Source organism: Sus scrofa, chromosome 15 (genome assembly GCF_054392235.1).
Source record: "Sus scrofa isolate SSC_HxYL_T2T_F1_AM1 chromosome 15, Sscrofa_HxYL_maternal_Yorkshire_Landrace_v2.0, whole genome shotgun sequence".
Classification (NCBI taxonomy): Eukaryota; Metazoa; Chordata; class Mammalia; order Artiodactyla; family Suidae; genus Sus; species Sus scrofa.
Window position 1 is genome coordinate 80,623,663 of NC_139397.1, and position 26,305 is coordinate 80,649,967.

General features: G+C 36.0%; 2 protein-coding genes and 1 long non-coding RNA gene across 3 annotated transcripts in view; 2 read left to right on the top strand and 1 right to left on the bottom strand.

Annotated features, from left to right (window-relative positions):
* Positions 1-26,305, top strand: part of LOC146395936 (uncharacterized) — a 1,175,949-nt gene that overhangs the window by 993,968 nt on the left and 155,676 nt on the right. The window lies entirely within an intron of this gene.
* DAPL1 (death associated protein like 1) overlaps positions 1-26,305 on the top strand; it is a 933,549-nt gene that overhangs the window by 577,892 nt on the left and 329,352 nt on the right. The window lies entirely within an intron of this gene.
* The window catches only part of BAZ2B (bromodomain adjacent to zinc finger domain 2B), a 394,559-nt gene that overhangs the window by 118,693 nt on the left and 249,561 nt on the right, over positions 1-26,305 (bottom strand). Inside the window, 1 exon segment of the mRNA NM_001445102.1 lies at positions 3,754-3,942. Coding sequence (NP_001432031.1) covers positions 3,754-3,942 — 189 coding nt within the window.

Genomic DNA, 26,305 nt, shown 5'->3' on the forward strand with positions numbered 1-26,305 from the left:
AAAGAACTGTATTTAGATAGGAAGAAAAATTATGTATTTGGGGCTTGTATCAGCACAGCTGGAATCTATTGTTATTTATAGGTTTGAAAACTAGGTTCCACCTAACTGATAAAAAAGGAAATTTCAGTTTCCTGAAATATTTATATTATTTAAAACAGAGTCTATAGTTAAAGCATTACAGTTCAATGTGCAGACTTTGTAAACAACCAACAAATCGGTAAGGTAATCAAAGTGGAATAAGACAAATATTTTAGACGTAATCAAACTCAGAAAAAATATTGCAATGTACATCGGAATGTCAAAGATAAATAAGCACACAATAGGGATTAGAAAGAAAAAGTCGGACAACATGGACGTTACAAATAAAGTGATATCAAGAGTAAGACTACAAGTAAATAAGATCAATTAAATAAAAAGATGAAAATGGTAAAGCTTCTGATCACAAATTTTACGAGTGTCTAATATTTCATGAGACAACAGAATTTATTTTAAGTGATGAGCTTATTTATCTTCCAAATTTATGAAAAATTTAAAAAGCCAACAAACTAGTTTTGTTGATAAAATGAAAATCACAATAATTATATAAACTAGCACATGATGAATTTCTAAATATATTCAAAGGCAGTAACTGCATAGTAGCAATGTTAATCACATTCAACTGAAAGATCCTAATATTTCAGAGGATATACTGAATCCAATTTGAACCTAGAAAACAGAATTTAAGTCTTTCATAGTTGATAGCGTCAGATATTTCACAAAAATTCATGGTAATATAAAAATATAATGATTAAAATGGTAAATATTTTTAAATGACTTACCATGAACTACTACTTTAATATAAAATGGAAATAATTTTATTATACTAATATCCATTAAGTAATTTTGCATCTGTTGATTTAATCATTTGTAATGAAGACCAATTTAGAAGTGCGTAATATTTAAAAATAAACTATTCCTCATTTAAAATTCCTAGTAAAATCTTCCTAATGTGGCTTCATTAATATAATAGGTGATTAAAAATGTTGGCATTTTGGTTACCCTTATGAATAAAATCAATTATAGAAAACAATTTTAAGTTATACAAAATGTACAACTTAAACAAATGAGTCCTCTAAAACTAGACACAGTCTCTGTTCGTTTGACAAAAAAGTATGTTTATGGAGTTTCTGTTATGGCTCAGTGGAAACAAACCTGACTAGTACCCATGAGGCAGTAGGTCTGATCCTGGCCCTGCTCAGTGGTTTAAGGATCTGGTGTTGTGATGACCTGTGTTACAGGTCACAGACGCGGCTCAGGTCTGGCATTGCCATGGCTGTGATATAAGCCAGCAACTGTAGCTCTGATTTGACCCTTAGCCTGGGAACTTCCATATGCTGCACCTGTGGCCCTAAAAAAAAAAAAAAAAAAAAAAAAAAGGAAAAAAAAAGTATGCTTATACAGGCATACTTTTACCACTAAAGACTTTGTCTTGTAATTGTCTGTTTATCCATCTCTTAAAAACTAGAAGCAACATAACATATACTATGTGTCAGTGTATTCATCAGTGCTTGGCCTAGTACACAGAACATAACAGATACTCAGAGAACTCTGTACAATAAATGAGTGAGTGAATAGTTTATGTAGGCTAGGGAAATTATCAATTTTTTTCTCTTCAGTGCAAGTATCAACCTTATTGAAGTTGATATGAGCAGTTCTTCATAACTGTTAAACATCTTTCCATTGCTGAATATATTTGATTTTAATAACACAATAATTACATTGTTTTAGAAATGCTCAAAAATAATTAATACTTTATATACATATGTATCAAACTATATAACATACAGTAACTATGATAATATAATTTTTAAAATTTAAGATACTAGTAACTTTATTAACTATTACTTATTTTGATTTTTACTGAGCAGTCCTATATTTCAGCAAACATCTATTGAATGTTCATCTTGCTAAGTAACCATGCTCCAAATTGACTGACATAAATTCCTACTAGTATTTTCTTTTGTTTTCTTTTGTTTTGTTTTTTAGGGATGCACCCATGGAATATGGAAGTTCCCAGGCTAGGAGCCGAATTGGAGCTACAGCTGCTAGCCTACACCACAGCCACAGCAACACAAGATCTAGGCTGCACCTGAGACCTACAACATAGCTCACAGCAACACTGGATCCCCGATCCACTAAGCGAGGCCATGGATCAAACCCACATCCTCAATGGATACTAGTTGGATTCGTTTCTGCTGAGCCATGATGGGAACTCCCTCCTATTGGTATTTTTAAGGCAAATGTTAATACTTAGATTAAGACTTTAACTTTCTAGACATTATTACTCATCCTCACATCCCCTCTCCGAATTAAATAATATGACTCAAGAAATAGTACATGAAGTATACATTTAACTATCTTGCCTTTCTACATACATAATTCAAGTAAGATATTTGTTTCCTTTTAAAGAAGCACTTCATAGGGGAAAAAAATGATGTCTACCAATTATACACTAATTACGTGTGCTAAACATGCATGCACCTGCACTGAACATGGCTTATGTCCTTTAATCTTCATAAGAATACTAAAAGGCAGATACTATTATTATCCTCATTTTTCAGATGAGAAAACTGAGGCTGAGAGGTCAGATTACTTGTTCAATCAAGGTCACATAGCTAAAAGGTAGTAAAGCTGAATTTAAATTCAGATCTACTTGTCTCTGAATTACGCTCTAATTTTTATTTTATTTTATTTTTTATTTTTATTTTTTAATTTTTTTGTCTTTTTGCCTTTTCTAGGGCTGCTCCCATGGCATATGGAGGTTCCCAGGCTAGGGGTCCAATCGGAGCTGTAGCCTCTGGCCTACACCACAGCCACAGCAACGTGAGATCCGAGCCGCATCTGCAACCTACACCACAGCTCACAGCAATGCTGGATCCCCAACCCACTGAGCAAGGCCAGGGACCGAACCCGCAACCCCATGGTTCCCAGTCGGATTCTTCAACCACTGAGCCACGACGGGAACTCCTATGCTCTAATTTTTAAACTAGTTTACATAGCATTAAATCACGCATCCCTAACCAAAATTTATTAAAGTAAAATTAATCACTGGAAACATTAAAGTTGGGACTTTCAAAATAATGTAACAATACAAATTATAGTATATTTGTCTAAGTTAAGTTTAATTGTCATCTTACTAACTCCTGAATCCTCATAATCTGAAGAACTTGGGATAATGCTGGTCTTCCTGCCATATAAGTGGTATAAATCTATGGATGTTTTAGTGAAACATGGAAAAAATAGCAACTTAAGAGCCAAGCTCATCTTACAAAATGCAGAGAAATGAGAACTCAAAAATAAACGTATATTCAAGATAAAAACTGGACTTTAGTTTTCTATTGTAAGTTAAATAATTTTTTAAAAGAACCAAATAAGACAAACATTTATCAAGCTCTACACTTCTAGTACACACAGTTCCCTATTTCAATAAAAAGCATGAGAAAAACTTGGCTTACTTGTTCACACTTATGGCAGATGCCTGTTTCTTGAGCTCAACACTTGAACGCCTCATTACTTGTATTACCATCTAATACAACACAGTGTGTTTTATTTATTTTTTGCACATTATAAAAAGTATTGCACTAATTCTTTACAAGAGTTTTGATATACCAGGCATTCAACTATTCTTTCCATTCAATTTAATAAACAAACTATTGCTTGAACATTTGCAAGCTTTCCTCTTTTCTTTGAATATTGTTTGTAACAGATGTTTACCTGGAAAAGACGCTAGTTGGGGATGTGCGGCTAAGGCTGTGGGTGTACCAAGTGTCCCCAAACCACCAAATTCTGAATGCCCTGAGCTGGCTGAATGTAGACCAAAGACTGGGTGGCTGACCATTGGGAAGGCACTCGACACTGTGGACAGGTTAAACGGTTGATCCCCAGCTGCTCTGAATAAATGTCCTGGGAGGGAAAAAAACACACTTAAAGTTGTACAATTAAAAAAAAAAAGATATCTGATTTCAGCACTTGTAGTTTGTTAAAATGTATAATAATTTATCTATTCAATTTTTATGACATTTTTTCTTTTGCATTTCTGTTCTTCAAACCCTACAGAATAAGATGTTTTCTAGAAATATGAAAGCATTCTAAAAATAATTAAAATGAATGGTATCAACTTATTTACTTTGAATTTTGAGACTTGAGAATGATGCTTTAAATAAGTAATTTTCACTAAATTTTGACGTGCAGAAGTGAGGCAAACTTCCTGCTAATACCTGTACATTAATATATTATCAAAAATTTTTACTCATATGAAGATAAAAAAAAATCCTATTAATATACAGTTGAAAATCAATAAAAATAAATCCAGAATCTGTCCCCAAGTCATTACTCAAATTGTCAAACACTCCAGGCAGAGTTCCTAGTTTCCATGTGCCAGAATTGAAGCTATGTTCTCTATCCAACATCTTTTAGGTGAGGAGAGTTGATAGCCAAGAAGAGATTATGTTCCAGCTGATAAAGCAATATATCTGACAGCATAATGACCTAATGAATGGACTTATTAATGTATTTCTAAGTGGTTATCATATGAAAATCGTTTTTAAACTTTGTGATAGCAAGTCATACTCAATTCAAATGTGTGACTTTTCAATCTCTATTTTTATTGTAAAGAGAATCTAGTACCAAGAGTTATAATCCCACCAAGTGTTATGCAATCAAAAGCACAATTTACTTTTCACACTTTGTAGGGATTTGGCAGAAGATTTGTTAATACCTGGAAATCTTCCTTTTACTTCTGGGAAATAATTAAGTTCCCCTGGCTTGATACTATGAAAACAATATCAAAACCTACATTCAAGGCCATCTGAAGAATTTACTGTATGAGAGGTATTGTGTTCTGTTAAAGTAAACATAAGGTTTCCTTACCCTCTGTTTATATCAGACCTGACTATGCATTGCAACTTAGTTTCAACATAATATGTTGGAAGTAAATGAAAAATTTAAAAATAATGATACTTTTTGTTACCGTTTAGTTACCAAAAAAAAAAAAAAAAAAAAAACAACCTCTCCTTTTTGCTTTTTTAACTCTAAAAAAATGAAATCTAAAAGAGTTGAATAGAAAATTTCAACAAAACATGAGTTCTATTCACCACAGATTTAAATGGGAAAAAAAAAAAAGGTATAGTCCTGTGGACAGAATTACATCTCTTGCTGGCAAAAATTACAAAGATGCTACCTTACTGTTTTATTGTTTTCTGATAAAACTCTTGATGAAGATAATTAAAGCTTAGAGAGCACTCAAGTGGGTGTTCCCATCGTGGTACAGTGGTTAATTAATCTGACTAGGAACCATGAGGTTGCAGGTTCGATCCCTGCCCTTGCTCAGTGGGTTGAGAGGATCTGGCATTGCCCTGAGCTGTGGTGTGGGTTGCAGAGGCAGCTCGGATATCACATTGCTGTGGCTCTGGTGTAGGCCGGTGGCTACAGCTCCAATTGGACCTCTAGCCTGGGAACCTCCATATTCCTTGCTGGTAAGAAAAGATTTACTTTTATATTGAGTAAAGACCGAGACCACATTGTAGTGATTATAGCAATATCATGCATTATTAAAAATACACATTAGAGACTTCTTCTGACATATACGGATAAAGTTATACCAAAGAAGGGAAATAATTTCATACTACATTTCATAATCTCTACTAAATTTTGCCTTGATAGCAAGAATCTAGAAGTCAGTGATATAAAAAAGCACATCTTTCTCATTAAAAGGCTCTGTAACACTATATATAATTTTAGCATTGTTTTTCCACCACCTTTTAAAAACAGAACAGCTACTAATTCCATGTAAAAACCTCCAGAATTATTCTGTTCTTTATTCAACAGTTTCAGTAACTCAGACATTTCATGAATACACCTATTAAGTACCAGGTACTATGTTTAGTAGTTAGCATGCACAGATAAATTAAACCTAATTCTTAGCCTCAAGAAATTCATGGCTTGAACATAATTTAAATAGTGTAAGACTGTTTTTTACACCACAATGTATAAAACAAGTTAGTTAATATTTTAGTATTATAAACTGGTACTATCACACACAGGATTCGGCAACAGATCCCAAATACCTAAAACAGTATCTTGTACATAATAGATATACAATAAATATCTGTTAAATGAATCAACTTATTACTCATTAAGAGCAGAAGAGGCATATCCATGAGACTGATTCCAAACGGCTTCATCAGAATATGAAGTTGTCTTGAATCTTCATTTAAACTTGCAAAGATGCTTTTTACTAGTTTCCCTTTGCCTTATTGCACCAACTCCTACTCTGATTTGTTTAATTACAACTTGCCCTTTCATTTCTCCTTGATTCCATTTAGAGCACATTCACACAAAATTCTAAAATCTCTAAGATCTTAAGCTCTTAAGTGCTCTTCTAATCACAGTTTCTGTATTTCCATTTCCTATATCTCAGCAAGACCTTTGATCTCTTTTAATCCTTTACCACTCCCCTTATCCTATAGCTCTCCTTCCCTTTCTCTCTCTCTTTCTCTCTCTCTTTTTTTTTTTTTTGTCTCTTTAGGGCTGCATCCACATCACATGGAGTTTCCCAGGCTAGGCGTCAAATTGGAAGTGTAGCCACTGGCCTACACCACAGCCACAGCAACACCAGATCCTTAACCCACTGAGCAAGGCCAGGGATCCAACCTAATGGGTGCTAGTCAGATTCGTTTCCACTGAGCCATGATGGGAACTCTGTCCTTTCCTCTCAATCTCATCTCACCACCTTTTATCTATTTCTTCCTCAGTTTTCAGAATCTTTAATATTTGTGCCACACCCAAGTCTCCCTTCCACTTTGTTTATAAAGGGACTTAAATTTTCCTAATCACTACATTCCACTAATCTCTGCTCGTCTCATTTTTAACCGCTCTCTATAAATCTGGCATTGCTCATTGCCTCTTCCTTATTAAAATCCATATCTACCCTTAAGCTCCAGGTCATGGAACTAATTTGATGCTCTTCTTAACTATACATATTTTTAATACTACTACTGTCTGCTTCATTGGATTTTTTTTTCTTTTCTAAATGCAGCCATTCCTAATGATTTTTGTCCAGAAATCTTTTCTTTAAGCTTTTTGCCTCAGTCATTTCATGTGATTCCACTGTTTGAACTATCACTTCTATGAACACAAATCCTAAACAAGGATTTTAGCTCCTTGAGAGCAAAAACTGAATCTTATTCATCTCGGTATCCCCAATACCTAGCATCAGCTGAAACACAAGAGGTGCTTAATAAACATTTCCCACTGTTGTATTTTTAGTCATAATATTCTACTTCAGATCCTTCATGCTTATAGCATATGCTCTTTTGACTTTTATAATCCTAACTATCCTTTCATAATGATCTCAAAAAGATATTACCCAGGAATCTTTCAGACAGATATGTTTGGGACTTTCTTTGAACATTCATGATTATTTGCAATCTGTGTTTTATTATACCATTACTAGGCTATAAGGTTACAAAGGAAAGAGCCATTTCTTAATCATTTTTACTCTCTACAAAAGAGTGCATAAAGTAAACTGTTACCAGTTACAGGGACAATACCGCATCCTGATGTGAATAACTCTAAAATTATACTTTTCTTTTTTTACTTTTTTAATTATATTTGATTTACAAGGTTCTGTCAATTTCTGCTGTACAGTAAGTGACCCAGTTATATAAATACATTCTTTTTTTTTCACATTGTCCTCCAAAATGGTACTTTTCAATTCTTTGCTTCTCTCTTCCTTCATAAAGCAAGAGTCATTCTTTAAATAATAAAAACATATCTCACTTTTTCCCTCTGCTCAAATTATAAAAAGCATTCACAATGTCACTAAAAGTTCTTTAGGTAATTAGAAGATTATTTAATGATGCCTATGTTGTGACCTTAATCTTCTTATACAGCAGGGGGTGCCATTTAGATAACACCCTTGCTTCCATTGCGAGACAATGACCTTAATTTTTCCAACTGTCTTGAAACTTCAGGCTACTGTTCACAAAAGGATTTTTTATCATACACTGGAGTTGGTTCAGTGAACTCTTTATTTTTAAAAAAGTATAAGCTATATTAATAAAAAAGAATATCTTTTTATAGGAAACAAAATACAACACAAGTCAAACTACCTCTATTAAATTTATGACTACAAAATAAAATTATTTGGCTATTAGAATGCTATAATTTTGGAGAACTTTCATTCTATATTAATACATCTAATATCAGAGGTCCTCCCAAATAAAAACCTATTGTGATTAAAACTCATAAATTTTGCTCAGAGAAAACATTGACAAACTGATAAATTATATCATAAAGTGAAAACAGTTTTAGAAGACCATAATTATTCATTTTTAAGGACATTAACATTGAAGCATAGTTTCAATATTATGAATGTAACTTTTTTTTTTTTTTTTTTGGCTTTTTGTCTTTTTAGGGCTGCACCCGTGGCATATGAAGGTTCCCAGACTAGGGATCTAATTGGAGCTATAGCTGTCGGCCGATGCCACAGCTATAGCCATGCCAGATCCACACTGCATCTGCAACCTACACGACAGTTCACAGCAACACTGGATCCTTAACCCACTGAGCGAGGTCAGAAATCGAACCTGCAACCTCATGGTTCCTAGTCGGATTCATTTCTGCTGGGCCACAAGAGGAACTCCACGCATGTAACTTTTTAAAGTTCCATGTTAACTGATGGGTAACAATGTGTATGTACCGTATAATAAAAATGAATATATGTCTGTAATGCCTAAATTCTTAACTTGTAATAAGCTGAATGCTTTTTTTAGCAGAGCTTTTCAAATTCTACCAGCCAACCTATACATAAGTGATTAAGAGCAGTTACACAAAATGCCAGTGTCTCAGTAACAAGGCATGGTAACTGCAACTGTCTTTATTAACAAATAATGAACTTTATGCAACAACACAATAAGGGTCCCCCCCCCCCCAGAACGTAATAACATAAATATTGTGCTGATGCCTTGAACCTAAACTGCCGGGGGACAAAATCTTCTATCAGTCAGGAAAAGCACAGATAGCAAATCAGAATAAAATGACTATTAGGAATAAGTACAATAAAGCATCTAATCGTTTTTATAAAATCAAGGAGATTGCTTACTATGATAGAATTCCATATATGCTGCTTTTAGTCTTTCATTGCTATAGAAACTTGTTGCAACATGTCTTCAAATTCTTATCTCTAGTTCTTTAAACTGTTAGCACATTTTACAACATTGCAAAATCAGCCTCTAGAATACAACCTGCAAGGTATGGCTAATCATCAAAAACAATAACACATTCAAATACAAGTTACATGAGTACTTTAACATTAGTCATAACTGAGTATAATAAAGTGAAATTACTCTAAATTAAAGAAATACTCAAATTACTGGTCCACATATTAAAATGTTTAATAGTGTTTAAATATTGTGAAACTCAAAATGTACAAATTCTATAAACTTGAACTTTGATTAAAGAACAGAAAGAATTCTACAGTTAATGGTGACAGAATATTTCCCTTAATAATCTACATTTCATCCATTTATTCTTAAACCTTTTCCAGCTAGTTAACTTTCACATTTTAGCATTTAAAAAGCATGGTATGGAAATAAAGTATTTTTAAGTATTTAATTTGAGATTACTTTATAGACACATAAGAGTTGCAAAAATAGTAGAGTTCCAGGAGTTCCCTTCATGGCTCAGCAGTTAAGGAACCCAACTAGGATCCATGAGGATGTGGGTTCGATCCCTGGCCTTGCTCAGTGGTTAAGAATATGACATTGAGTAAGCTGTGGTGTAGGTCACAGACAGGCTCAGATCTCATGTTGCTGTGGCTGTGGAACAGCTGTAGCTCCAACTCAATGCCTAGCCTGGGAAATTCCATATGCTGTGAATGCAGCCCTAAGAAACAAACAAACAAAAAAAAAGTAAGAGTTCTGACCTCCCCTTATGCTAACATCTCATATGACAAAAAACAATGTTCAAAGCCAAGAAATTAAACCTCATTAATTAACTAAAATAATTTATTCCTATCTCATTAATTTTCCCACTATTGTCATTTTTCTGAGCTAATATCCAATCTAGGATCCCATATTGCATTTAGTTGCTGTGTCTCCTTAATTTTCTCCAATTTATGACAGTTTCTCAGTCTTATTTTTCATGACCTTGATACATTAAGAGGACAGGGTCAGGTAGTCTGTAGAATGTCTCTCAATATGCGTTTGTCTGAAGCTTTCTCACGATTAGAAGAGGTTATACATTTTTGGGAAGAGTCAGAGTGTCCTTCTTACCACGACTTATTTGAGGTCCATGATATTGCTATTTGCTACTGATGATGTTAACTTTGATCACTTGGTTAAGTCAGTATCGCCCAGGATTCTATTTCTATTTTCCTTTCAAACTGTATTTTTATTGGAAAACAAATCATTAAAAGTCTAGGTAGCTTTGGGAACAAAAGCTGCTACTCTATATAATAATGAACAGGGTGAATAAGCTTTTGATTCAGTTCAGCAAATTGTACTGCTGAATTGTATCAATCCTCAGGCAAATAACTACTCTTAAAAGATAAGAATACTTCCTCTTTTGTAAAAAGAAGGATCTAGAGTTCATAGATTAAAATATACTATATTTTTTTTTTTTTTTTTTTTTGTCTTTTGTCTTTTTGTCTTTTGTTGTTGTTGTTGTTGCTATTTCTTGGGCCGCTCCCGCGGCATATGGAGGTTCCCAGGCTAGGGGTTGAATCGGAGCTGTAGCCACCGGCCTACGCCAGAGCCACAGCAACGCGGGATCCGAGCCGCGTCTGCAACCTACACCACAGCTCACGGCAACGCCGGATCGTTAACCCACTGAGCAAGGGCAGGGACCGAACCCGCAACCTCACGGTTCCTAGTCGGATTCGTTAACCACTGCGCCACGACGGGAACTCCTAAAATATACTATATTTTAATAATTAAATAGAAAAAGGTAACTGTAAAAATCTAAATCTAAAATTTTATTTCACTTATATTTCAATAAATAAAAAAGCCTTAGATTTCCCATAATGAACAAAACCAAAATTGGCTTTGAAAAACACATATCCCTCATTGCTACACAAACTTCTTGCAACCTGTCTTCAAACTCTTGTCTCTAGTTTTTTAAACTATAAACATATTTTACAGCATTGCAAAATCAGCCTTGAGTATACAACCTGTAAAGTACAGCTAATCATTAAAAATGTGGCACATTCAAATAAAAGTCATATATTAATTTGCTGGGGCTGCCATAACAAATATCACAAACTGAGTGACTTAGAACAACAGAAATTTTCAAATGAAAGTCATATATTAATTTCCTGGGGCTGCCATAACAAATGTCATAAATTGAGTGACTTAGCACAACAGAAATTTACTATCTCACAGTTCTGAAAGCAATAAATCTGAAATCAAAGTGTTGGCAGGGCCATGCTCCCTCTGAAGGTGCTAAGGAAGGATCTGTTCCATGCTTCCTTACTAACTTGGTAGGTAACCTCAGGCATTTTTTCTACATTTTCATATGGGCTTCTCTCTGTACACATCTTTGTGTCTAAATGATCCTCTTTTATAAGGACAGTAGTTGTTTTTGTTTAGAACTCATCATAATAACCTTATTTTAATTTGATTACCTCTTGTAAGGACCCCAAATAGGTCACATTCTAAGGTACTGAGAAGATTAGGATTCCAAAATATTTTTTGGGGGGAGGAATAAATAATTTTTTAAACATATTCCTGGATGCATTTTTAAGAGTACTTAATTTGAAGGCATTACCTTTCTTAAGTAATTTACTGCTAAAATTCTAAATTAAAACTACAAAGTTCTATTCATAAAGGTTAGATAAAATAATATTTCAAAAATACCTGATGCCTTATGATTCTTCATTCAATCAAATTCTTCATTAAATCAACTCACTGGCAGGGGGAAAAAAGCTAGATAGTTGAACATTCCAGGGCCTTTATTTATGACTTACAGGCATGTACAATATGGACAACTCCATTAAAAAGGAAATTCTTATAATAGTCCCTACTATAATATAAATGTTCAAAGAAACTGAAATGAAATTTTAGCTCTATCCCCGAACCCTCAGAAACAGGCCTACTTCATTCTCTTGATGATTCTCTACTGAACATTAAGTTTTATCTTTTAAATCAGAAGTTCTAATTAATAACTTTAGATTTCATGGTTTTATCTATTCAATACCAATTCATTAAGATCAACTGATTTTTTAAGATTCCCTTCCCTATGGCTTATATTGCCCATATCCAACTAAAATCCCTAAGGTCCTATGTTATTACCAGAGCATAGCATAATACAGCCTAAAATACTTGGTTTGTTTTTTTTTTTTGTCTTTTTGCTATTTCTTTGGGCCGCTCCCGCGGCATATGAAGGTTCCCAGGCTAGGGGTCGAATCGGAGCTGCAGCCACCAGCCTACGCCAGAGCCACAGCAACACGGGATCCGAGCCGAGTCTGCAACCTACACCACAGCTCACGGCAATGCAGGATCCTTAACCCACTGAGCAAGGGCAGGGATCGAACTCACAATCTCATGGTTCCTAAGTTAGATTCGTTAACCACTGTACCACAATGAGAACTCCCTAAAATACTTGTTAATTGGAGTAAATAGATCATCTAATTTTCAAGGCCTATTCCTGTAAGTTCATCTCTCCTTTCCTTCCTTTCTATACCAGTTGTTTCTTGAGCACATATTTTGTGCCAGACACTGACTGACTACATATCGATGAAAGAAAACAGACACTGTCTCTGTCCTTTAAATGTAGAAAAAGGAACAGATAAGTAAAACAACACCAAGAGTATAAATATAAATTCTGACAAGTACTATGGAGGAAATTACAAGATGAAAAAATAGATAATAGTAAAACAATTAGCTAGACACGATGAACAGAGGCAACTTCTCTAATTAATCTCTCAGAACTTTAAACTGAAACAAAGCAGGAGAAACAATCAGCCTTATGCAGATTTTCTAAGACAGAGAAAACATGTTTGAGACCCTGAGTTGGGACTAGATGGTGAAGGTCTTATCAATTAGATTGAAAACTACAAAATACCCAACTCAAACTGGCTACATGAAATGGTAGATGTATTGCCTCACATGAGGCATCTGAAAATGTTCACTTTAGGGAAGGAATAAGATGGTGGAAGAGAAGGACTGGAGCTCAACTTCTCTCATAAAAACAACAAAACTACAACCAAAGGCTGAACAACTTCAACCAAATGGAATGGAAACTTTCAAAAAGATATCCTACTCCAAAAGACAAAGAGGAGGCCATGTCAAGAGGTAGGAGGGGTGACTATGCAATATAAGCAACCCCATACCTGCCAGATGGGAAGCCCACAGACTAGAAAGCAACTGTATCACAGAGACCCACCTACAGCAGTGAGAGTTCTGAGCTCCATGTCAAATCCTCATGCCTGGGGATCTGGCACTGGGAGAAAGCCCCTGGAAGTCTGGCACTGAAGGCCAGTGGGGCTTGTGTGCAGGAGTTCCATGGGACTGGGAGAAATGGAGACCCCATTCTTGAAAGGCGCACACAGGCTTTAATGTGCACTGGGTCCTAGGGCAAAGTGTAGGCTCCATAAGAATATGTGTTGGACCTGACTGCAGTTCTTGGAGGATCTCCTGGGAAAACAGGGGATGACTGTGGCTCGTTATGGGGGGAGGGCATTGGAGGTAAAATTCTCAGGAATACTCATCAGTATGCATTTCTCTGGATGTGGCCATTTTGGGAAAATCTGGCCCCACCCATCAGCACGAGAAGCCCCAGGGCAAACAATAATCCAGGTGGGATCACAGCACCACCCATCAGTAAACAGGCTGCCTAAAGAACCTCCAGGCACACAGCTGCCTCTAATCTCACCCAGAGACAAAGCCCCATACACCAGAGGGAAAGGAATTAGCCCCACCTACCAGGGGGCAGGCTTTAGTCCCTCCCATCAGGAAGTCTACAGCAAGCCCCCTACCAACTTTAGCCACAAGGGGGGCAGACACCAGAAGTAAGAGAGGCGACAACTATTGTCTGCAAAAGGCGCACCATGCCAAAAACCCATAAAAATGAAAAGGTAGAGAACTATAACTCAGATAATGGAGACAGAAAAAAAACCAGAAAAACAGCTAAATGATGTAGACTGTTGATGCTGAAAATGATGCAAGACATTGGAAATAAACTGGAGGCAAAGATGGATAATTCACAGGAAGCACTGAGCAAAGAAACACAAGATTTAAAACGTAAGCAAGCAGAGATGCAAAATACAATAACTGAAATAAAAAATTCATTAGAAGCAGCCAACAGCAGAATACAGAAGGCAGAAGAATGAATAAGCGAGGTGGAGGACAGACTAGCGGAAATCACGGATGCAGGAAAAAAAAGAGAAAAAAGATTGATAAGAAATAAAGAGAGTCTCAGAGAACTCTGGGAGAACGCTAAATGCACCAACATCCATGTTACAGGCATGCCAGAAGAAGAAAGAGAGAAAGGGACAGAAAAAAATATTCGAAGAGATAATAGCCAAAAACTTCCCTAACATGGGAAAGGAACCACTCACTCAAATCCAGGAAGCCCAATGAGTACCATATAAAATAAACCAAAAGAGGAATACACCGAGACACATATTAACCAAACTGCCCAAAATTAAAGACAAAGAGAAAATCTTGAAAGCAGCTAGGGAAAAGAAACAAATAACATACATGGGAGCCCAGATAAGGTGATTGGCAGATTTTTCAGCAGAAACTCTGCAGGCCAGAAGGGAGTGGCATGATACACTTAACATGATGAAAGGAAAAAACCTCCAGCCAAGATTACTTTAACAGCAAGGCTCTCATTCAGATTTGAAGAAAAAATCAAAAGCTTTACGGATAAGCAAAAGCTAAGAGAATTCAGCAACACTAAACCACCTTTACAGCAAATACTAAAGGAACCTCTCTAGGCAGAAAAGAAAACTCTGCAACCAGAAACAAAAATACCACAAATGACAAGGCTCACCAGTAAAGGCATATATACAGTAAAGCTAGGAATCATCCACACACAAATATGCTACCCAAATCAGAAATCGTGAGAAGAGGAAGGTACAAATGTGGGACACTGGCAATGCACTTGCAATTAAGAAATCAACAATTTAAAATGATCTGGTATAAATATATAGACTCTTATATCAAAACTTCAGAATAACTGCAAACCAAAAATCTACAATTGATACGCAAACAAATAAGTCAACTCAAATACAACACTAAGGATAGTCATCAAACCACAAGAGGAGAGAACAAGAGAAGAAGGGAAGAAAAAAGAACAACAAAACCAAATCCAAAATGATTAATAAAAGGGCAATAAGAACATACATATCAATAATTACCTTAAATGTAAATGGATATTACATAATGATCTAAGGATCAATCCAAGAAGAAGATATAACAATTTTAAATAACTGTGCACCCAACATAGGATCACCAGAATATATAAGGCAACTCCTAATAACCTTAAAAGGAGAAATTGACAATAACACAATCATAGTGGGGGAATTTAACACCCCATTTACAGCAATGGACAGATCATCCAGACAGAAAATCAATAAGGGAACACAGGCCCTGAATGAAGCATTGGACCAGATGGACTTAACAGATATTTATAGGACATTCCATCCAAAAGCAACAGAATGCACATTCTTCTCAAGTGCACATGGGACATTCTCTAAGACTGATCACCACCTGGGCTACAAATCAAGCCTTGGTAACTTTAAGAAAATTGAAATCATACCTAGCATCTCTTCCAAGAGATCCGAGACATAGCTTGGATCCTGTGTTGCTCTGGCTGTGGTGTAGGCTGGAAGCTACAGCTCAGATTTGACCCCTAGCCTGGGAACCTCCATATGCCCTGGGTGCGGCCCTAAAAAGCCAAAAAAAAAAAAAAAAGTGAGCCAGGGAGTTCCCCTTGTGGCTCAGCAATTAACGAACCCAACTAGTATCCATGAGGACTTGGGTTCAATGCTATATGACTGGAAATCAACAACAAGGAAAAAACTGCAGAAAACACAAACACATGGAGACTAAGCAACATAAGGACCACTGAAGAAGTCAAAGAGGAAATTAAAAAATACTTAGAAGCAAATGACAACAAAGACACAACACTCCAAAACCTATGGGATGCACCAAAAGCCATTCTAAGAGGGAAGTTTATAGCAATACAAGTCCACCTCAGGAAACAAGGAAAAGCTCAAATAAACAACCTAACTTTACATCTAAAGCAGCTAGAGAGAGAACAGACAAGACCTAAGGTTAGCAGAGGGAAAGAAATCATAAAGATCAGAACAGAAATAAATGAAATAGAAATGAAGAAAATCACAGAAAAGGGCAATAAAACTAAAAGCTGGTTCTTTGAAAAGATCAACAAAATTGATAAACCCTTAGGCAGACTTATGAAGAAAAAAAGAGAGGAATCAAGTCAATAAAATTAGAAATGAAAATGAAAACTTACGACATCACAGAAATACAAAGGATCATAAGAAACTACTACATGCAACTATATGCCAATAAAATGGAAAACCTAGAAGAAATGGACAAATTCTTGGAAAAGTACAATCTTCGAAGACTAAACAAAGATGAAATAGAAAAGATGAATGGACCAATCACAAGTACTGAAATTGAAACTGTGATTAAAAACTTCCAAAAAACAAAAGTCCAGGACCAGATGGCCTCACAGGCGAATTCTATCAAACATTTAGAGAAGAGCTAACACAGCCTTCTGAAACTATTCCAAAAAATTTCAGAGGAAAGAACACCCCCAAACTCATTCTACGAGGCCACCATCACCCTGATATCAAAACCAGGCAAAGATACCACAAAAAAAGAAAATTATAGGCCAATTTGATGAACATAGATGCAAAAATCCTCAACAACATATTAGCAAACAATATATTTGCTTATATTGCTTAGCAAATATAAGTAATAAAGCAATACATTAAAAGGATTATACATCACGATTAAATGGGATTTATCTCAGGGATGACAAGGATTCTTTAATATCTGACAATCAATCAGTGTGATACTCCACATTAACAAACTGAAGAATAAAAGCCATATGATCCTCCCAATAGATGCAGAAAAAGTCTTTAACAAAATCCAACACACATTTCTGGAGTTCCTGTCGTGGCACAGTGGTTAACAAATCCAACTAGGAACCATGAGGTTGTGGGTTCGGTCCCTGCCCTTGCTCAGTGGGTTAACGATCCGGCGTTGCCGTGAGCTGTGGTGTAGGTTGCGGACGCGGCTCGGATCCCGCGTTGCTGTGGCTCTGGCATAGGCCGGTGGCTACAGCTCCGATTCGACCCCTAGCCTGGGAACCTCCATATGCCGCAGGAGCGGCCCAAGAAATAGCAACAACAACAACAACAACAACAAAAGACAAAAGACAAAAAAAAAAAAAAATCCAACACACATTTCTGATAAAAAAACCTTCAGAAAGTGGGCATAAAGGGAACTTACCTCACCATAATAAAGGCCATATATGACAAACCCAGAGCCGACATCATTCTCAATGTGAAAACCTGAAAGAATTCTTGCTGAGTTCAGGAAAAAGACAAGGATGCCTGCTCTCACCACTACTATTCAACAAAGTTTTGGAAGACCTAGCCATGGCAGAGAAGTAGAAGAAATAAAAGGAATCCAAATTGGAAAGAAAGAAGTAAAAATATCATAACTTGCAGATGACATGATACTATAACTAGAGAATCCTAAATACTCTACCAGAAAACTGTTAGAGCTCATCAAAGAATTTGGCAAAGTTACAGAATACAAAATTAATACAGAGAAATTGACTGCATTTCTATATACTAACAACGAAAGATCAGAAAGCAGAATTAGAGAAATAATCCCATTTACCATTGCATCAAAAAGAATAAAATACTTAGGAATAAAGTTACTTAAAGAGACAAAAGATCTGTACTCTGAAAACTGTAAGATGCTGATGAAAGAAATCAAAGATAACACCATGGAAAGACATACCATGCTCTTAGAATGGAAGAATCAATATTATCAAAATGACTATACTAACAAAGGCAATCTACAGATTCAATGCAATCCCTATCAAATTACCAAGGACATTTTTCACAGAACCAGAACAAAATATTTTAAGGTTTGTTTGGAAGCACAAAAGATCCAGAATAGGCAAAGATATCCTGAAAAAGAAAAATGGAGCTAGAGGAATCAGGCTCCCAGACTTCAGACTATACTACAAAGGTACAGTAATCAAAACTGTATGGTACTGGCACAAAAACAGAAATATAGATCAGTGGAACAGGATAGAAAGCCCAGAATTAAACCCACGCACCTACAGCCAACTAATCTATGACAAAGGAGGCAAGAATATACAATGGAGAAGACAGCCCCTTCAATAAGTGGTGCTGGGAAAACTGGACAGCCACATGGAAAAGAATGAAATTAGAACACTCCCTAACACCATACATAAAAATAAACTCCAAATGGATTAAAGACCTAGATATAAGAACATATACTATAAAACTCTTAGAGGAAAACATAGGCCAAACACTCTCTGACATAAACCACAGCAACATCTTCTCAGATCCACCTCCTAGAGTAATGACAGTAAAAACAAAAATAAACAAATGGGACCTAATCAAACTTCAAAGTTTCTGCACAGAAAAGGAAACCCTAACCAAAACAAAAAGACAACCCACAGAGTGAGAAAAAATATTTGCAAATGACGCGACTGACGAGGGATTAAGCTCCAAAATTTATAAACACCTTCTGCAGCTCAACACCAAAAAAACAAACAACCCCATCAAAAAATGGGCAGAAGATCTAAACAGACAATTCTCCAAAGAAGACATATGGATAGCCAAAAAGCACATGAAAAGATGTTCAACATCACTCATTATCAGAGAAATGCAAATCAAAACCACTATGAGGTACACGACCTTACACCAGCCAGAAGGGCCATCGTCAAAAAGTCTACAAACAATAGGTGCTGGCGAGGGTGCTGAGAAAAGGGAACCCCATTACACTGTTGGTGGAGATGTCATTTGGTGCAACCAGTGTGGAAAAGAGCATGGAGATTCCTCAGAAAACTACAAACAGAGTTACCGTTTGATCTAGCAATTCCCCACTCCTGGGCACCTATCCAGAGAAAACAAAGACTTGAAAAGACACATGTACTCCAATGTTTATTGAAGTACTGTATACAATATCCAAGACGTGGCAACAACCTAAATGTCCATCGACAGAAAAGTGCATAAAGAATTGTGGTACAGAAGTTCCCGTCGTGGCACAGTGGTTAACGAATCCGACTAGGAACCATGAGGTTGCGGGTTCGGTCCCTGCCCTTGCTCAGTGGGTTAAGGATCCGGTGTTGCCGTGAGCTGTGGTGTAGGTTGCAGACACAGCTCGGATCCTGCGTTGCTGTGGCCCTGGCGTAGGCCGGTGGCTACAGCTCCGATTGGACCAATAGCCTGGGAACCTCCATATGCACAGGAGCAGCCCAAGAAATAGCAAAAAGACAAAAAAAAAAAAAAAAAAAAAGAATTGTGGTACATATACACAATGGAATATTACCCAGCTATTAAAAGGAAAGAAATAATGGCATTTTCAGCAACATGGATGGACCTAGAAATGATCATGCTAAGTGAAGTCAGTCAGACAATGAGACATCAATATCACATGCTATCACTTTCATGTGGAATCTAAAAAAAGACACAGTGAATTTCTACGCAGAACAGATACTGAGTTACAGACTTTAAAAAGCTTATGGTTTTCAAATGAGACAGATTGGGGGTTAGGGGGATGCACTGAGGGTTTGGGATAGAAATGCTATAAACTTTGGTTGTGGTGATCACTGTACAACTATAAATGTAGTAAAATTCATTGAGTAATATATAAAAAGAGAAAATGTGCACTTTAGATAAAGAAGACTGGTTGGAAGTTTATTAGGATCTAATTTCTCTTTTCTCTTTTGGCTCTACTTCCTCAGATAGGTCCTTCACTTCAGTTTTGTAAGACAAAAGAAGATCCTTTCTCACCATTTCTTATAAAAAATCCCAGAATGGAATCTCTTTGACTTTCATTAGTCTTACTTGCATCATGTGCCTTCCTTAACCAATCACATAACCATCACTGTGTGGGAAATAGGATGTTTGGATTGACTAGATTATGTCACATGCTATCCCCAGAAGCATGAAAATTTTTTAAGAAAGAAAGTGGGGTATTTTGAGGGAGGACAACTTCAGGTAATGGTGAAGTAGTAGTTAAATAGTGACAAGAATCTTCCACAGTAAATAATTATAAAAACTGGATTTTAAATAACAATAAAACTAAAGATATTGGGAAGAATCTGAAAGCAGAGAAAAGTCAGGGGAAAGTTTTCATCTAGAAAAAAGTTAACAAGAAGGGGTAGCAAGTGTGACTTTGTGGCTTTCTGGTCTGAAAATGTCTAAACCTCACAGGTATACTAACTACAGAAGAGAGAGGAAGATGAAATAGAAGGCTTATCAACAAAAGGTGCCAGAGGTCAGATCCAGGGCTAAGAAAATACCAGGAAATAAGGATATTTAAAGGGGAAATCTTGGCACTGATCAAGCCACAGAAAGAGACCCAAATCTGAACTTAAACTTTCCAAATGCCAAGCTACGAGTACACTGTGCATGAATGGGGAAGTACTCCAGGGGCACAGTAAAACAGCTAGCAGAGAAAGTACATAGAGCAGATTTATTCAGTTTGATGTATTTCTTAATTGAGTGCATATCTTCACCATGATTAGCTTAGGCAGCAGAAAGCTTGAAGTGTCAGAGAACAGAGTCCAAAGCTGACAGAGCCACTGGAAATCAGGGGGTAATCTCTGAAGCAAGGAAACTACAGAGAGAAAGAGACTCTCATCTCTGCCATGTACTTGGCTGACCCAACAATTTTTATAGGCACAGAGGAGACCCACAGGTGGTCAGTCTGAAAAAGCAGCACTGGGAAGCCAAAAAACAAAGTACAGATTATCATTAGTATATTTTCTGATCATGATAAAACTAAAATGGACATCAATTCAAAAACCTGTTAAATTACTGATTTTTAAATAACCCATCAGTGAAAGAAGAATCCACAAAGAAAAATAGGAATTATTTTACCAGAATGATAATGAAATGTAAACATATCAAAATTTGTGAGATGCAGCTAAAGTGGTATTTAAAAGGGAAATTTATAGCATTAAATGTATACATAACAAAAGGAGAAAGGTCTAACATAAATGATCTAAGCTTCCCTTTTAAGAAATCAGGAAAAAAGAAGAGGAAATCATACCCATGGAAAAAGAGAAGGAAATAATAAAGGGTAGAAATCAATGAAACAGAAAACAGAATATTGAAAAAAAATTTATGAAGCTCAAAGCTAGTTTGTCAGAAAGATTAATAAAATTGATAAAGCAAGCTCTAGTCACAAAGTTAAAAGGGAAAAGGCACAAATTATTAATACCAATAATGAAAGAGAAGATATCACTACAAATTCTACACATTCATCAGATAGGATACTATTTGGAAAAACTTTGTACTTATAAATTCAGTGACTTGTATGAAATGGACAAATGCCTTCAAAGACATAACTACCAAACTCATCACAGAGACAAAGCTAACCTGAATAATTGTATATTTATATTTTAAAAGTTGAATTCATGATTTAATATCTTCCAACAACACCATTTAAAAAAAACAATACTCCAACAACCTTCCAAGTCCAGATGACTTCAGTAGTGGATTCTACCAAATTTTTAGGTTAGAAATTATATCAATTTGACACAAACTCTTCCTTAAAAGGTTTTCAAGAAGGAAAACCGGTCAATTGGGTCAATTCCTCTGAGAGGCTCTATGAGATGAGGACATGAAAGAGTCACGGGTGTGGGCTGAGATATACATGAAAGACAAGGAAAAGGAGAAAGCACATATAGCTACATCTTTTGAAAAATCTGGTTACAAAGTAAGGCAGAAAACAGAGTATTTTAATAGCCAGAGTGTGTTAGGGAAGAAAGAAGAAAGGGTTTCTGGTATGTATTATTTTCTAAGATAGGAGATAATAAGAGCATGCTTTTATACTAATGGACATGATCCAATAGAGAAAAGTTAATGATACTGTATAGAAGGAATAGAGTCCTTAAAAGTCTTTTAAATAATCTTTAAAAAGGAAATGGTAGATATCTGCTATTGTGACAGTTAAGAGCCATAACATTGAGTTAAGCATTTATTTTATTTGGTTTAATGCATATTATTACATAAAAAGAGTATATAAAAAGAGCTTTGTAGTAAGTATACATGAGCTATAAGATGCACTAATGAAATACTATTTTTTAGAAGAATCATTGAAATTGGAATAAATCTCATGTATAGGTGTCAGAGGTTTATTACAATACAAGGTGGGGCGATATGGCAGGGGGGTGGGGGGCTATCATCAGATGAGCTTAAATGGATAGATAATTAGCACATTTAACATTTCTTCCAACCTCCTTTTAGTGTACTTTCCTGTTATGTAGAAGCTGGGAAAGCTAATGAGTACATTTACTGGTCTCTCCTATAGCCAGGATTCTGAATATAATTTAGATTCTGCCAATGAGATGTATTTGGCACTCACAGATTAACTGAGTTAAGCTGGCAGAGTGGTAGCACACGAGGTATTCTTTTTGCTGGTGCAGATCCATCAGGCAGCACAGAACAGCCCTAGAGCCAGTTATGTCAGTGGTTCCTGATCACTGGAATGCAGCTGAGGGGGTATGATCCATGGAGCCATCAGTTAGAACGATGGTGTCCTGGCTGAACTAGAGGTGGAAGCAGGTCATTTCAACAGTGATGCTCTGAAATCATTCATGGGGGTCAGGGGCCAGCTTCTCAATAATTTTATAAGTACCTAACTCTTCGTATTAAATCTTTCTGCTTAAGATATCATTAGTGGTTTATGTTATCTCCAGCTGACATCACTGATATATCAACCAACTACTCCAACTGGTGGTAGTTCCAAAATCAAAAAGCCAATTCAGACTGTTACAACTGGTCTGATATCTGATAACCATATACTTTTCAAAGTAACAGTAAATGAGAGGTAAGTGAAATCTTAAAAATATATGTTCATAACCTTGAAGGTAGAGGAGACTTTCTTAGACAAGACAATAAAAATATTGATAAATCTGACCAAATTAAAATTGGAAATACTTTCCATTAAGAGACAATGGAGAATTAAAAAAGACACACCATGTGGGAAAAGCTATCTCCCACAAAGGTAACTGAAAAAAAGACCAGCATCCAAAAAAACCACACTCATCTATAAGAAATAGATACACAACCCCACAGAAATGTGCGCCAAAATCTTAAACAATTACTTCAGAAAGAGGAAACCCAAAAGGGTTAAAAACCTATTAAAAGGCACCTTAATAAACACTATGTCATACTCATCATTGACAAAAATAAAGAAAATCTGACAATAACTAGTGTCAATACCGATGATTATGCAGCAGGAGCTGTGATACACAGCTGATGAGAAAATAAATGGGTACTACTAGTAAGATTGAAGACTTCTTCAAAAAGGTATGCGTATGCATATGTATTAGGATCCATGTATAATGACAGTTATAACATTGTTTGTAATTGGCAAAAGTTGGAAACAACACAAATATTTACCAAGAGTAGTGTGGATAATATACGTAGATGTATATTCCATTCAAATGCAACATGAACAAACATAATCCTTTAAAATATATTCCTCCTCCACATTTCCCATGACTTCATCCCTCTCCCAGTTAGCCATGTCAGGGCTTCTCTCTCTCTCTCTTTAAATATCATTTTGTCCAAATGCAGTCATTCTATTCTACAAGAAATTACTCCCCAAATCTCTCTGGAACCTTGTCTCTCTCTCCATCTCCAATATCTCCTTAATTTTGGTCCTTACCTTTCTCACCCAGATAAATATAAGTACCTTCTAAAGGTATTCTTTGCCCCTTGTCCCACCCTTGTTGCAAACTGATGTTCTACATGCTGCTAGAGCTATCATTTTCAAATCATTTAAAAAAACCTTTCCATTGGATCAAATATGGATATAAATAATGGTTACAATTTACTACAATCTACTATACGGTTACAATCTACTATATGTTATGTATCCCTATAATGCTGTAAAATGGGTATTGTTATATTGATTTTGTAAATGAGGCAACCAAAGCTTAGAAAGGAGTAAGTAATTTACCTAAATTCACAGAGTTAATGAGCAGACAAGCCAAGATTCAATTTTAGAGTCTTTCAATTGCAAAGTCCTTGCTTTTAATCAATGCATCATTCTGTCTAAACCCTAAGCCTGGCACATGAAGTTCTACATGATCTGACCTTGGCCCACTCCCCAGCTTGACCTCCTGTCCCTCTGTTCCACTTAGCCATAGCAGATATTGGCTATCCATTCTCTCCTTAGTCCTTACTAATAACCTCTATTTTCTTCATGATGGCAATATGCTCAGCTAAAAACTAATTTTCCTGGCCTTCCCTGAAGTTAAGATTACTATTCACATAGTTCTGACAAGAGACATTAAGTGGAAATCTCTGGATAGGGCTTCTGGGAAAGTTTTTTAAAAGGATTCAAAGTGAGCTGGCATACAAGTTTTGCCCTCTCTCACTTCACCTTCTTCCTTCCTGGAAAACAGTGCTGTGGGTCAATCAGCCTTCTAAAAGCCATGGGATATACACGTGAGCATGAAAGTCTCATACCTGAGGAGAGGGGTATAAAATTAGGAGCCCAGGCCTGTGATGGCACTATCCACCTCGAGACGGCCTGTTTAAGGACTGGTATGTTTATCCGCCATGTGTTCCCATTTGCAGTTAACCATTCTCATTAACTGACACATACCCTAGGTAGAGGCCTTACAGATCAACCTTCAGGGACCTCAAGAGACCATGATTTGGCACACTTCTACAGAGACAGGCCTGCAATTAAGATACACATGTAATTCAATCTCTAACTTTAAGACAAAAGTAAGCATACTCCAGCTTTAGGCAGAGAAGTTTTAAACAGTTTATATATTTTATACATTCAACATTTTACAAGCTTTTGTTTAAAAGGTTCTATCTTGAGAATGGACTGAATATCACTGGTCTATGACAGTTTACTTATTTACTTACTGAAATTTTTCAAAATTCTATGCTTTGTTTGTATTACATCAAATGACCTAAATCTCAAACAATCCACTCTGTAAAGTGTAATTGTGCAATTATGAATTGAATACTATTCTTTCAGTTTTCACTCAGAGACAGTACAAGAATAGTGTCTGAATACCTATGAAACTAACATATAGAATATTGTACATCACATGGTTTTTTATATATAAAAGATTCTGGTGGTACATTCCTCATACCACTCAGGGTCAGAAAAAAGTTTGTTTTTCTCTGAGGAACTAATGTTTATTAGCACTAGTTACATAGGCCATGTTAACCCACTATGTTTTCTTTTATTCCTAGCAGCTAATTAGTTAAAGTTTTTTTTTTGTTGTTCAATAGCTGTAACTTTCTTCAGCTAACACTTTTTAATTTTAGAGCCTATCTTTTGATAGTTTAATTGTTTTTTTATTCTGCCAATACATGTATTGAAAGCTGTCCCAAATTATTGTTTAGAAGTAGGTAAGTTATTTTTTTAAACTATACTATAAAAGGACAAGAAACATAACTTTTCTGATAAGACCAACAATAAGATCTCTGACCCTTGAGTTTCATGTCTTCTGCTAGCATCATAATAGTAACAGACTAACTTGTAGGTAGGTATAACCCTAGACCTCGAAAAGGTGTTGATTCAAAAGTAATTAGTTAATCATTCAAAGTCTGAAAGAAGGTTTGAGGTAAATTCCTTTATAACTCAGAGGAATTCCTATGGACGTATCATTAATGAAGATGACAGAGAAAGGCCAATTAAAATAACTGTTTAAAACAACAGAATTTCCTCAAAGGGGCCATTAAAGAACTGTTGAGTTTTTGACATTTTAAACACGAAAATTCTGTTTTGTTGTCTTTATACTTCAAAAACACTGAGTTTTCCGATGGAGCAGCAGGTTAAGGACCCAGCATTGCCATTGCAGCAGTTTGGGTCACTGCTATGGCACGGGTTCAATTCCTGGCCTGGAAACTTTCACATGCTGCAGAAGCAAACAGTACCCCCGCCCCACCCCCACCCTGCCCACCAAACCCACCAACCAACCAACCAACCAACCAAAAAACTATTGAGGAGATTCAAATTGTTTAAGATAAAGAGGACAG